Source organism: Salmo trutta, chromosome 29 (genome assembly GCF_901001165.1).
Source record: "Salmo trutta chromosome 29, fSalTru1.1, whole genome shotgun sequence".
Taxonomy (NCBI): domain Eukaryota; kingdom Metazoa; phylum Chordata; class Actinopteri; order Salmoniformes; family Salmonidae; genus Salmo; species Salmo trutta.
This window is the reverse complement of record NC_042985.1, coordinates 8431092-8446106: the sequence shown is the minus strand read 5'-3', so window position 1 is coordinate 8446106 and position 15015 is coordinate 8431092. Positions and strand designations below refer to the sequence as shown.

At 37.7% G+C, this 15015-nt stretch overlaps 1 protein-coding gene across 5 annotated transcripts; it reads right to left on the bottom strand.

Annotated features, from left to right (window-relative positions):
- Positions 1-325: 325 nt before the first annotated feature.
- On the bottom strand, positions 326-12584 carry LOC115166853 (sushi, nidogen and EGF-like domain-containing protein 1). Of its 5 annotated transcripts, XM_029720734.1 has the most exons (12): positions 12498-12584; positions 12301-12373; positions 12177-12200; positions 10815-10853; positions 9529-9567; positions 8771-8809; positions 8175-8296; positions 4885-5163; positions 4609-4704; positions 4312-4438; positions 3116-3154; positions 326-2279 (listed from the first exon to the last, which is right to left on the bottom strand). In XM_029720734.1, the coding sequence occupies exons 2-12, from the start codon at positions 12365-12367 to the stop codon at positions 2140-2142; spliced, it is 1011 nt and encodes a 336-aa protein (XP_029576594.1). In that variant the 5' UTR covers positions 12368-12373; positions 12498-12584; the 3' UTR covers positions 326-2139. The 5 variants fall into 5 exon arrangements, with proteins under 5 accessions (XP_029576594.1, XP_029576595.1, XP_029576596.1 ...); XM_029720735.1 differs by lacking the exon at positions 8771-8809; XM_029720736.1 differs by lacking the exon at positions 9529-9567.
- Positions 12585-15015: the final 2431 nt, after the last annotated feature.

The window sequence follows — 15015 nt, the reverse complement described above, 5'->3', positions numbered from 1 at the left end:
GCAAATTCTTATCAACGTAACATTTGATTTCAATAGAGTTTTCTGTTTCCAAAACTAGAATCTGTTACGAACAGAGTGGACTAAGTTTTGTAGAAAGTGCCAAAGTAAAAAAAAAACAGTGTTGTTTAGGAGTGCAAAGGCAAATTGAGTTATAGCACACGTCCATTTTAAAGTAGGTGTTCACTAATGGAATATGCAAATGCATGCTAGAACGCGCCAATAGGATCTTTCTAACTTGTGCTTGGCTTTGCCCACCTCGTTGCTTGTTCTGCTCTCTATGACTCATTTGACCCATTGGTTTAAAGGAGACGCAGGGAGTCAGGAAGCAGGTGCAGTTGGTGAGTTTAATAGGAACGAACATGGAGTAAATACAAAAACAGGAGACGTGTCAAAACATAAAAACAGGAAACAATACTACCTAATGGGTGATACAAAGGAGTGCTAGATAAAGGGGAAGTAATCAGGGAGTGATGAAATCCAGATGTGCCTCATGATGGGGCGCAGGTGTGCATAATAAGGGTTGCCAGGTGCACGTAATAATGGTTGCCAGGTGTCCGTAATGAGGGTTGCCAGCTGTACACTATCAAAATTCCTGCAATGCCATGTAATGCATACAGGACGAAGAACAGTTTCTTAAACTGCAATCTAAGGCTCTGGACTCGGGTCTGTCCAAGAAGTGATGGTAAACGGTAGACATGTTCTCCACTACCCACGTTATGTTTAATTATTATTTTGGATATAGGGGAGGGTCACTTTTTTTAAATACTTTTTTTTGCATTTAGGCACTATTAAGGTAAAAATATATTTTGTTGAAGGAAGGGCCATCCATTTTCATTTCAAAGGTCCGATTTTCTCCATGCAACCGTTACTATGAATAAACTTCACTCCCTTACCGCTCCCTAAAAGATGAAATCGGTGTTACCCTTAGTCCTGCTTGGAACCAAAGTCTTTCAAGATATGTTCGCCCTCCGGTTGGTATTGTAATTGTAACAACGTAGTCCTTTTTGAACAGACTAAGGGGGATTTATGACAAGCATCCTGTACAGCAGAGGTAAAGAATGTCATTTTTTACCAAGCAAATCTATGGTGGCAATTTACTAGACTATTTGTATTAATGAAAAATTTGAGAAAAATATTTTTAGCGCAAGCCCTGATCCGAATGACTCGACTGCCCCAGCATGGAGAGAAAGATAATTGCTCTTTTTCAGGGACTCACAAGGCTCATTTGAATGCCCTGATGCAGCAGGAAAATTCTCTGCCACAAAGAGTGATGAAGTTAAGACATATGTACTTTGAGCTAATACTTGCAATCAGAGTTCCAGTATATATTTAAAAGTAATCAGGTTAATTACAGTTGTGCAATAAGAATACAGTTATCAAAGAGAAAATACCAGAAGTCTTCAATGTAAAAAGATACTCACTTATCTAAGTCTATAAGCCTAGAAAATACCACAATGACATACAAAATGTATGTCAGGAGATTGGTTAACAATTGCTCCCATAAGTAAGTATATTTCCAACTTTTATCCTTCCCAGGGCAGATCCAGATCTCAATAATTACCATAATTTAATTACTGTCACTCTGCTTGGCCAAAACAATGATACAAAATAATAAAAACATCACAAACGCTCAGAACTAAATCAACACAATTCAATCTAAATCACAGGAGCACACATCTGACCGCTGTCCAGAAACAGTTTAACATAGTTATCAGTCAGTCCTTGCACCCATAGCTCCATCTATGAATTTGGGTTACATTTCTCCAGCCCCATTCCTCAACTGTTTATCAAAAAGTGGCACAGTGATCGCTTTGTTTCTATTGGAATTTGCCACTTTAATGAATAGGTAAATATATTTCAAGTTATCCATCTACACAAATAAATCAATACAATAGCTAGGCCCATTAAAACACCCAGGAAGAAGGGCCCAAGGAAAATGGGAGTGGATCTGGAGTAACTCAAAGGCGCAACTGCACATACAATACTGTTTAGAATATTAGACAATAGGCTACCTCCTTCCCCACTTTTGTTCTTCCAGGGCACTCCAGCCTTTACTTTGAAAGAGAAATCTCCCGAACGAATAGCACATGCACTATGGCTGCCAATAAAACCACTCCCTTGATTGCAACAAAGTAAGAATCAATTATTTAAAATGGTAAGAAACACCAGAATTAACAAAGTGCTCAGCATATAAACGGAACCAGTCAAACCCTGTCCTTTACAAAAAATGGAATCTATGCAGAAGTCATCAACTGCGAAAGGCTCATCAGATGTTGGAGCTGGAAGGAATAGAGACAGAGGTTTGATACAGAGATGCAGCATAATATTAATACAATGTAACAACTACATCATTTAGCAATTATGTAACAATCTTCCAGGACCAACTTCCTGTAGGGTCATCCTCACCCCCTACGATTTTCTTGTTGATGCCACACACGAAAGTGAGAATAATTTTGTTCGAATTTTGACTTAATAACAATTCTAGAATTTAGCCAAACTGATTTTAGATTGAGGCTGGACACGAGATGCTCGGGAATGGGTCTTGAATTTTATTTAACATTACACAAGCCACCGGCACAACTCAACATTCAAGATAGTGCCAAGGAAGCCCAAAACATGTCTTCTGCAGTGAACAGGACAAAGCCATAATAATACTTGATCAGTCATAGTTTAAAAACTATTGGTCGCTAAATCCAGAGAAATGACATTTTTCCCAAAATGAATATAAATATTTTAGAGCGATTTAAACACTTGACATCATCTAGCGTGCATCATGTGATTTTATGCAATAACAAGTAGGCAAAACCTACTTTTACTGGTTAAAGTGATGTTGCACACCAGATGATGTCAAAGTGTATCCTGGTGAACTTATCTCGTTTGTTTTTTAAAAACTTTTTTTTAGTATTGCGCAATATTTAAATTCTCATTTTGCCCAAAACCATGGCAGACTGGAGTGATCACTATCAGACACATCAACAAGTGGCCATTCCATAAAGGGATTAGAGTCCAGATTGTTCTTTTAATATAACATTGGTTTCAGTCAGTTACAATCCAGTAAGAGAGAATTGAGAAGTGTATTGAAATCAGCTATTTATTGGGTGTAATGTAAACTCACCAGGGGTTGTTGAAGGGACATCAGTTGTTGAAGTGGTCGCTGGAAGATATAGACAGAGAGGTTGGAAACTTAGCACAAGCACTTCCTGTAAAGTCCTATAGCCCCAAAATATGAGATTTGGACTCTTTTACAAACACTTAAAGCCCCACCCGCCTTCGATCCTGCTGATTCAATTAGATAGAGGAGTACAGCTGTTTAAACTCCTATCACCTGCTCCCCTTTCTCTCCCTGAATTATGACCAATTTCACCGACTACTTAATTAAACTCTTTGCAGTCCATAAGTCATTCATTTTCAATGGAGGCAGATCACCTTGATTCGTCCCACTCTTGTGTGTTTTCCGTTGTACCCTGCTGCAACCACCAGTTGGTTGATTTAAAATGTATTTTGTGACATTTTAACAGTATCAACTCGACAGCAACAATAATTCATGCAGGCCGAGGTAAACTATTTTTTGCTAATTCTAGAATTCACAAAATAATGTTTTAGCATGGAACACAAGCCACCGGCACAACTCAACATTCTAGATAGTGCCAAGGAAGCCCAAAACATGTCTTCTGCAGTGGACAGGACAAAGCCATAATAATACTTGATCAGTCATAGTGTAAAAACTATTGGACGCTAAATCCAGAGAAATGACAGACAATGTAAAAAAAAATCTGTCATTGGTCATTAAATCCGTCTCGAAGGACCATGTAAAAACACTTGGTACCTAAATCCAATAAGGAGCAATACCAGAGTTTTGGTGCAGAAACGGGATAATAGTGCTATTTAATGTTATCAATCAGTCACATTTTATTTACTGTTTCATGGATAATTTGCTTAACATTTTTCCCAAAATGAAAATAAATCATTTAGAGCGATTTAAACACTTGACATCATCTAGTGTGCATCATGTGGTTTTATGCAATAACAAGTAGGCAAAGTCTACTTTTACTGGTTAAGGTGATGTTGCACACCAGATGATGTCAAAGTGTATCCTGGTGAACTTATCTTATTTTTTTTTTTACTTCAAAACATAGTTTCAAAAACATAGCCATCAAGTAGAAGTAGCTGTAAATATAATACTTTACAAATGTATTTCCAAATACATTCACGTAAACTGCTTTTAAAAAACTTTGAATAATTATTTTGAAATGTATTTAAAGTAATTGAAATACATGAAATAGTATTTGAACCCAGGTTTGTTGAAAGTACCATTTGTCTGGAAGGCCCAGCGACCAGCGACATTGACATTGCTGGTGTTACTGAAAGTTGTGTCGTTGCTTTGAAATGACCCCGGGATCGAGAAGTAGTGGATGGAGCTGACTGTGTCATAGCCAGCCTAGAAATACACATATCATAGATCATTATTAGAATATATGAAAAGCATCAGAGATAAAATACTATCCATACATAATTCACATCAGGAATACAATTTATGCTCATGATAATGAATATAAACCCATATATGTTTCTTCATGAAAATGTATAATATGCATTCAATCTTCTGACCTGAATATCTTGAGTTGTTGGTGCAATCTCCCCATAGTTCATCAGGATGAAGGAGGATTGGCCACCAGCAATCAGAACCACTTGGAAGGTGATTTCCTTGTATTAAGGAAATTAGATAAACATTTTAATACATACTGTAGCCTCCTGTGTCATGTTCCAATCTTGCCCATTGTACATCTTATATTATAGCTTCACAGGCTTTTACTAATCGACTTAAAAATAACTAAGCATCACTTTAGCTGACAATAAAAACAGAGCCACAACAAAAAGTCTTACTGTTCCAAAATTGTTGTAGTAGGCAACCTTATCCCATGTAGCAACGAAGACCCAATTAACAGAGAAGCCCAGGTTTGGGAAGTACTGATTAATGTCTTGTGTGGCCTGTTGAAGAACACTACCACTGCTGTACTGCCGGTAAGAGATGGTACCATTCCACCTGTTGTCCAAATCGGTCCAAAATGGAGCGATCAGATCTCTTGAGGAAAATGCAGGGAATCGGTATGGTTTGTAACTGGCAAATGCTTCATTGAAGGTCAGATGTCCATTGTGGTTCACCTGAAATGAAATTACTTAATTGAAATGGAAATAAAGTCTGTATGACAGTTTAGACACAACTGGTTACGCTTCTTAATATGTTTATTTGTAAGGACAGATCTTTGGAGAAGATCATGGTTTTGCATCGCTTACAACACTGACAAGTGAAAGTAAATGAAAATCAGACAAAATGCATGCGTGAATAAATAAAGTACATGCAACATATTGTATGGAATGCTTTTAAATGTACTTTTAGAGACCATTCAATACAATACTCATCATTAAAACAAAAGCAGTTTAGGTCAAAATAGATTAGACTAATAAAGGAAATAGAGGAAGTAACAGCGCAGGTAGAAGGTAATGGAAATTGTACTATAGAGGCACAAAATAGGCTAGAAAAAAAGAAAAAAGAAATGGAGGTACTTATTCAAGAATGATCAAGTGTAATGTATTACAAAAATAAAGTGAATTGGATGGAAAATGGTGAAAAATGCTAAAAATTTCTCTTAAATCTTCAACATAGAAATTCTACCAAAAATAATTTACAGAAACTCGTTATCCATGATTCATCAAATTATAACTTGAAAGAGGAAGCAAAATATTTTAAACATGCGTTTTCTTTTCAGTCTCCTCTGTTTCACTGAATGATGTTAACTGTAAGGATTTCTTTCCTAATAATAATAATAACAATAATTTAAAATGAACACATTTACAGAAAGACCTGTGTGAAGACCAACTTACTGAAGAGGAACTTTTTGAGGCAATAAAATATTTTCAGTCTGGAAAACATCAGGACTTGACGGTATACCAGTAGAGGTATATCAGAACTTTTTTGATGTACTCAAATATCCATTATTAACATATTTGAATTACTCCTATACAAATGGTAGACGTTCAAGTTCTCAACAAGAAGGTCTGATTTCATTACTACTAAAACAGGACCCAGGTGGTAAGTATAAAGACCCAGTCCATTTTAAAAACTGGAGGCCTCTAATGCTTCAATGTTGTGATGCGAAAATCCTGGCGAAATGCATAGCACATAGAATAAAAAAGGTTTTACCAGATATTGTTCATCCTGATCAGACAGGGTTTTTACATGGACCATATACCGGAGATAATATATGATAATTACTTGAAACAATTAAACATTATGAAACATTGAAGATACCAGGCTTGGTCTTCATAGCAGATTTTGAAAAGGCATTTGATAAAGTATGTCTAGAATTTATATATAAATGCCTGGATGACTTTAATTTTGGTGAATCTCTTATACAATGGGTTAAAGTTATTTACAGCAACCCCAGGTGTAAAATAGTAAATAATGGTTACTTCTCAGAATGTATTGAGCTTTTAAGAGGAGTAAAACAAGGCTGTCCATTGTCTCCATATCTATTTATTATGGCCTTTGAAATGCCAGCTATTAAAATTACATCCAACAAGAACATCAAGGGGTTAGAAATCCAGGGGATAAAAACAAAAAATGTCAATGTATGCTGATGATTCAAATTTTTTCTTAAGTCCGCAATCTGGATCCCTGCACAGTCTCATTTCATTTTATTTGGAATGCTAAGCCAGACAAAATTAAACGTGCCTATTTATATAATGAATATGAGTTTGGGGGGCTAAAATTATTAAATATTAACATTTGAAACCTCTCACTAAAAGCTTCACTAATACATAAATTATACTTAAACTCAAAATGGTTCTTCAGTAGGTTATTAAGAAAGGCTCAGCCTTTGTTCAAAAATTGCCTTTTTGCATGTATACAGATTGAAAATGAAATTTTGTTTAAGGTATTGCCCTTTCTTAAACAAGCCATACAAAGCTGGTTGCAATTTCTGTTTTATCCTCAAGAAAAGATAGAACAAATATTACAACAAATGTTATGGTTAAACTCAAATATACTTATTAATAAAAAAACATTCTTTATAGATTTTCTTTTTAAATGGTATTATATTTATTACTGATATTATGAATAGAAATGGAGGAGTTATGTCACATATTTAGCTATTTAAATATATGGGAATATCTGCTCAATCCAAACTTACAACCATCTGGATGCAGTACTACAACAAAAATGAAGGAGGCAAGTGGAAAAGGGAGAAGGTAGGGAACTTGTTTGCCTGCCATATATCAAAGATACAAATTGGCTGAAAGGAACTGCATAAATAGAAAAATATACCAGTTTCATTTGAGGACAAAAATGTTGACAGCTGCGCCATACAGGTTGCAAAATAAATGGGAAGAGATTTTCGATGTACCAATTCCATGACACATGGTTTATGAACTGGTACAAAAACTGTACTTGATTCAACACTTAAAGTTTTTAAATTTAAGTTATTATATAAAATTCTTGCCACCAACAGAATGCTATATATAGGGTGTATACAACAATCTCAGCTCTGTAGATTTTGCCTGCGAAGAGATAGAATTAATAGATAATTTATTCTGGTATTGCCCCCATGTAGCTTGTTTCTGGTCACAGGTTCAGGAATGGTTAAAAAATCACAACATGATCTTAAAATTAACCTTACAAATAGCAGTGTTGGGTGATTTGGAAAGCCATAGTTAGTCAATAAATAATATAATAATACTCGTAGGAAAGGTTTTCATCTTTAGCTCACAATCCATGGATACTATACGATTAGAAAGGTAAAAAAAGGATCTAAAACATCACAGCACATTGATAAATATATGGCACAGGGAAACCAAACAAGGGTGGTCTATGGTGATAGGTGGGATCTGCTGAGAGTGGCTGAGGGGTGGGATTAAAGCCCTTATGTTTGGTAATGTATTATTGTTATGTAACTGCTTTATATAAAAGTACCATGTATGTAAAATGTGTATGTAAAATGTATGTATATGTAGCAGAAAAGCTGTTAAAAAAAACAAAAGATATTTGTACTCTGGGTGGTGGAGGAGTAAAAAACAAAAAAAAACATGCAACATATTAATAAATACAGTATGTACTACTATCACTCCATAATGTATGTACTATCCCAGAGAGGTTAAAAACATGTATTTTTACGCACGTATATCTGTTGATACGGTTTTCCAAAATAAACAAATGGCTGCTCCAGGGTTATAGGAGGGGAACTTCCATCATCGGATCGGGAGCTCACTGTGTCTCCAGCCCCAAATGGATAGAGTGGGCCTGAGATGAACAAAATGGTCCGTTAATAACATCATTACAGTTAGGCCATACAGCAATTATCTAACAATCTGTCACGGCCAACTTTCTGCATTGTCATCCTCACCCCAGCTATTTTGTTGTTGATTTGGTTGATGCCACACACTAAATGGAGAAGAAACTCTTGGGATTTTTCAGCAATTCAGCAAAAGTGATTTTAGGTCACGGCGGGACACAAGATGCTTGGGAATTGGTTTTTCATTTTGGAATATTGACAAATGGCAGTTGGAGTGCAATATTTAAATTCTCATTTTGCCCAAAACCATGACAGACTAGAGTGATCACTATCAGACACATCAACAAGTGGCCATTCCATAAAGGGATTAGAGTCCAGGTGTTCTTTTAATATAACATTGGTTTCAGTCAGTTACAATCCAGTAAGAGAGAATTGAGAAGTGTATTGAAATCAGCTATTTATTGGGTGTAATGTAAACTCACCAGGGGTTGTTGAAGGGACATCAGTTGTTGAAGTGGTCGCTGGAGGATAAAGACAGAGAGGTTAGAAATGTAGCACTTCCTGTAAAGCCCCGGAGCCCCCAAAATAAGAGATTTGGTCTCTTATAAACACTTCAAGCCCCACTGATTTTAGATTGCGGCGGGACACGAGATGCTCGAGAATGGGTCTTGAATTCTTGAATATGAACACGTGGCAGCTGGGATGTAAGTGCATATTGTCTGACTTCTCATTTTTCCCAAAACAGTGGCATACTGGAGTGATCAGTATCAGGCACATCAGCAAGTGGCCATTCCATAATGGGCTTAGGGTCCAAGTCTTCTTTCAACATAAGATTGTCAACATGTTGTTTTATGTAAACGATGCCGAGTCTCCAAGGCACTGTGTAATGGACAGGGCTGTCTCACTGTATGGAGGCTACGATTGGATAGAGCACAATCAGAGCATCTGTTTAATCTAGTGTTAGTGGGTAAATGGACATTATTGTAATCCAAACCCAACCCTCATGTAAATCGTGATGCACAGCGATTGGCCAACCATGCAGCAGCAAACCCGCGTCACAACTACATCTTTATTGATCAAATCCCAGCTCTTTCGTGACAACCCCACCAATATATAATATGTGTTATATAATATAACATCTCATTAGGATGAGAGACGGTTTCAGTCAGTTACAATCCCGTAAGAGAGAATTGAGAAGTGGATTGAAATCAGCAATTTATTGGGTGTAATGTAAACTCACCAGGGGTTGTTGAAGGGACATCAGTTGTTGAAGTGGTCACTGGAGGATAAAGACGGAGAGGTTGGAAATTTAGCACAAGCACTTCCTGTAAAGCTCCCAAAATACGAGATTTGGTCTCTTAAAAACGCTTAAAGCCCCATTGATTTTAGATTGCGGCGGGACACGAGATGCTCGGTAATGGGTCTTGAATATGGACAAGTGGCAGCTGGGATGCAAGTGCATTTACTGCTTGTGAAGTTGCTAGCTAGCAAGTTAGCATAAACTAGCGCTAACTGGGCTAGTCATTGTCTAAATCAGCTGTTCCCAAACTCGGTCCCTGGGACCCAAAGTGGTGCACGTTTTGTTTTTTGCTCTAATACTACACAACTGATTCAAATGATCAAAGCTTGATGATTAGATGATTATTTGAATCAACTGTGTAGTGCTAGGCCAAAACCCTAAATATGCACTCCTTGGGGTCCTGGGGACCGAGTTTGGGAAACCCTGGTCTTAATGACAGGTAGAAGCACATATATAAAAATAGTTTGGTGACATCTTGTGGTCTGATGTGAATTAAGGGGGGGGGGGGCAGTTACCGCAGGGGGCTATTTACCTCTAGTACCCTACCCTGCTGCAGCCACCGGTTGGTTTTTAAAAAAATTGGGAAATTTTAAGAGTAATGTGTTGCGTTGTTTCATGCTTCAACCACCAGGTGATTTAAAAAGTATTTTGTGACATTTCAAGAGTATCAACTCGACAGCAACAATAATTCATCACTGAGCCAGGAGGGCCGAGGTAAACTAGGGTTGACTTCCATAGATTCGATTTGCTCTGATTTGATTCATTTTTCTGCTAATTCTAGTATTCAGAAAATAATATTTTAGCAAGAGCACAAGCCACCAGCCCTCAACATTCTCAACATTCCAGAGAGTGCCAAAACCCAAAGCTCGAAACGTGTCTGCTGCAGAGGGACAGGACAAAGCCATAAGAAAACTTAATCATTCATAGTGTAAAAATTATTAGTCGCTAAATCCAAAAACATTGACATGATTGTAATCCAAACCCAACCCTCATGTAAATCGTGATGCACAGTGATTGGCGGATCAGTCAGTGGCAAGCCGCGTCACACCAACATCTTTACTGATCAAATCCCAGCTCTTCGTGACAACCCCACCTATATATAATATTTGTTATTTAACATAACATCTCATAAAGATGAGAGACGGTTTCAGTCAGTTACAATCCAGCAAGAGAGAATTGAGAAGTGTATTGAAATCAGCTATTTATTGGGTGTAATGTAAACTCACCAGGGGTTGTTGAAGGGACATCAGTTGTTGAAGTGGTCGCTGGAGGATAAAGACAGAGAGGTTAGAAATGTAGCACTTCCTGTAAAACCCTGTAGCCCCCAAAATAAGAGATTTGGTCTTTTATAAACGCTTAAATCCCCACTGATTTTAGATTGCGGCGGGACACGAGATGCTCGGGAATGGGTCTTGAATTTTTGAATATGGACATGTGACAGCTGGGATGTAAGTGCATATTGTCTGACTTCTCATTTTTCCCAAAACAGTGGCATACTGGAGAGATCACTATCAGGCACATCAGCAAGTGGACATTCCATAATGGGCTTAGGGTCCAAGTGTTCTTTCAACATAAGATTGTCAACATGTTGTCTTACAGTATATATACTGTATATAAAACAATATCTAAAGAAAGCCACACACTCTCTCTCACACACACTCCTATAGTATATGCAATAAGTGGAGGCTGCTGAGGGGAGGACGGCTCGTAATAATGGCTGGAATGGAGTCAATGGAATGGCATGAAACACATGGAAACCATGTGTTTGACGTATTTGATACCATTCCACTAATTCTGCTCCAGTCATTGCTGTCACGACTTCCGCCGAAGTTGTTCCCTCTTCTTGTTCGGGTGGCGTTCGGCGGTCGAAGTCACCAACCTTCTAGCCATCGCTGATCCTCTTTTCATTTTCTTTTGGTTTTGTCTTGTCTTCCATCACACCTGGTTCCAATCCCATCAATTACATGTTGTGTATTTAACCCTCTGTTACCCCTCATGTCCTTGTCAGTGATTGTTTGTTGTAAGTGCTTGTGCACGTCTGTCCTGGTGTGCGTCGGGTTATGTACCCATTATTTGATTGTTCTGTTTTCCGATGGTTTTTTTTGTTATTAAACTGCACCGTTTGGAAACACAGTTTTTGCTCTCCTGCGTCTGACTTCTCTGCCGCCAGTACGCACCCCTTACAATTACCAAGAGCCTGTCCTCCCTAATTAAGGAGCCACCAACCTCCTGTGGTAGACACATACCACAGACATCCATGCACACCCTCTCAAAATCTTTAATTTTAAGTCACAGATCTTCTCGAGTGACATTGTCGCAATATAAGTTAAATATAAGTTATTTTAGGATGCTTGTAGGCCAAGTTTTCACACTTGTAGTTTCCACACCAAGCATTCTTTTGGTAGAATAAGGAAGTAAAATCGATGAATCTGTGCTTGTTCAGGAACTACCACCTATGCCTCTAAGACTAAGTGATGTAATCTCTGCTTGTTTCATGTTATGTAAGTATCTCATGACGGTTTCAGTTACAATTTAGTCCGAGTTGAAAAGTGGATTGAAATCAGTTATTGGGTGTAATGTAAACTCACCAAAATCAGCAGTGGTCACCTTACCTTTCGAAAAACAATGGAGGGGGGTCAAGGTGAGCAAGCTTAAATTCACATGTAAAATACTAACACAATCATCATCATACAAAGTGGATAAAGTACTTACTCGTCATTAACAAAAACAGCACAAAAAGCATAATTTGATTCCTCATTGTCACAAGCTCCTTGTCCATTCAAATCTAGAAGCAAAAATTATTATATTTATCATCATAACCATGAATATCATTATCCCCTTCTTCAAAACTGTCTTCATTTGCATTTTACATGTTCTATTCTACAAACAGATGTGTTAGAACAGCTTACCTGTTTCTGTGTATTCACCCTTTCTTCTGTGTAGTTCTGTTGGGTTGGGACTATTGGCTTATAGGTATAGTTTATACGTAGGTATGTGGCCAACACCCATAGTCAATGGCATGCATGAATCACCCCAAGGACACTTACTACAGGTGTTGGCAAATCAAATTAATAAGGTGGAATAACAACAAATGGAATGCAATACATACATTTCAATTACAAAACAATTAGGCCTAGACCTAGTTAGCTAACTGGTTTCTGAGCTATATTCATCTTCAATGTCTTAATCAGGACTTGATTTGCTGTAATAGAAAATGAAAGATTATTAGCTGGAGACAACCTAGTCCTATTTCATTTACAAATCTCATGACATGGCTTGAGACTTGGCTATGAGGTATACTGTAGTAAAGTATCTAGGGGGATTTTTATTTAGCTGAGCCTGCTAGCTAGCTAAATGTAGCATTGGTATAGCTAACGTTAGCTAACTAGCAGCTGTGAAGTCATTGAAATTATTTGAAATAGAGATTGAGGTAGCCATATAATCTATCTAAACACTTAGCTAATTTATATTACCATAAATAAAGGTTAACCTACCCGTTGCACCACATGTGGGCATTTTGATTTGTGAACTCTGTCACATGCACAGAAACATAGCTACCCAAACAACAGTGCTAGGTGCACTAAAAGTTTAGATCTAAAAAAGTTCCCCTGGTGTGTAGATCACCCTATTATTATTATTATATCCATATTTTTATGTGATTTTGAGAGCGAAGCTGGAAAGAAATGGGGGAAATACGAATCCTGGCAAAACAAAACCGAGAAAGTTTGTGAGAAAAAACCCTGAATTAGGCCAAAAAATATCTAATAATAATAATAATTAAGGGCCCTACCAATGTTTTACGCTTGACTACACTATAGAGTGTGTCATCCTGCAGCACAGTATTTTGGGGTCACGTCCAATATTGGCTGTGCACCCAAGAAGTAAAGAGTTTAGGCCATCCTAGAAATGTAATATAAATATACAGTATAATATAATATATGCCATTTAGCAGATGCTTTTATCCAAAGCGACTTACAGTCATGCGTGCATTTATAACCAGTGTGAAATGGCTAGCTAGTTAGTTGTTTCCCTTGCTCTGCCGCTGCTTTTTGTGGAGCTATAGGTAACAATGCTCTGTGGGTGACTGTTGTCGTGTTCAGAGGGTCCATCGTTCCAGCCAAGGTTGGCTCAAGGAGAGGGATGGAAGCAATACCTTTACACATACATTTTTACGTATGGGTGGTCCCTGCAATAATCTACCAACATGCACGACAAGGTTATAGCTAGATTTCTGAAGTCTCAATTTGATATAATTTATAAAGCTTTTATTAAGCGGTGTTCATGTCACCCTTTATAAAGCACAGGTTTGTGTCATATATGACATAGTAGGTTATGTCACATTTGACATGGGTGGTTATGTCACACAGTTATGCCACACTTATGAACCCTTTATAGAGCATGACATTTAGTTATAGATGATTTGTGACACATTTATGTAGTGCTTATGAAGGCTTTATTAAGGCTTTATGAAGCATTTATAAGCTAAACTGAATTTAAAGCAGGACCAAACATTTGCAAATGCTGGAGTGTAGAGATACATTTTAAATGTTAGCTTCACTGTCCAAATACATATGGGGTTGAGTGTATACGTAGCCTATAGACAGGTAAATAAAGGGATACTGCAATATTCTGGCAATTACGCCTTTTGTGTACTTACCCAGATTCAGATAGACTTGTGGATACCATTTTTATGTCATTGTGTGCAGTATGAAGGAAGTTAGAGGCAGCTAAATAAGGTGGAATGTAGCTATGATGACTAAGTAGAAGAATGTTGTTTTTCATGTTAAGAATCTTGACATGGACCTCTGTGACATGCAGTGCAGGCGTGGAAAAATGCACAATAGATTAGACATGGGTACACAATGAGTTATGAATGACAGTTGACCTCATAGGATTGAAGAAGAACATTCTTAGTCATCATCGGTAGCCAAAATGCGAACTGGAAAAACACTTTACCTCACCAGATGTGTGTGACATGGGGAGAACTTTCTCCTTAATAGATGTGTGAGACATGGGGAGAACTTTCTCCTTAATAGATGTGTGAGACATGGGGAGAACTTCCTCCTTAATAGATGTGTGAGACATGGGAAGAACTTCCTCCTTAATAGATGTGTGAGACATGGGGAGAACTTTCTCCTTAATAGATGTGTGAGACATGGGGAGAACTTTCTCCTTAATAGATGTGTGAGACATGGGGAGAACTTTCTCCTTAATAGATGTGTGAGACATGGGGAGAACTTTCTCCTTAATAGATGTGTGGGAGGCAGGTTGATCTTTATTGGGATAACTGAGTCTAAAAGGCGTCAGTCAGAACATACCAGCTCGTAACTGGTACATACTGTACCATCTCCAGACCTAGGGCTGTTATGGTGACCGTATTACTGCCACACCGGCAGTCACAAGTCATGACTGCAGTCAAATTCCATG

Bases quoted from the DNA above. Each gene is read 5' to 3' on its own strand.
- LOC115166853 (XM_029720734.1), bottom strand. From the start codon at position 12,367: ATGGACAAGGAGCTTGTGACAATGAGGAATCAAATTATGCTTTTTGTG. The intron at 8,810-9,528 runs GTGAGTTTACAT...TTTATCCTCCAG, and splicing joins TGTCCCTTCAACAACCCCTG to CGACCACTTCAACAACTGAT. The intron at 8,297-8,770 runs GTGAGTTTACAT...TGTTCATCTCAG, and splicing joins TGTCCCTTCAACAACCCCTG to GCCCACTCTATCCATTTGGG.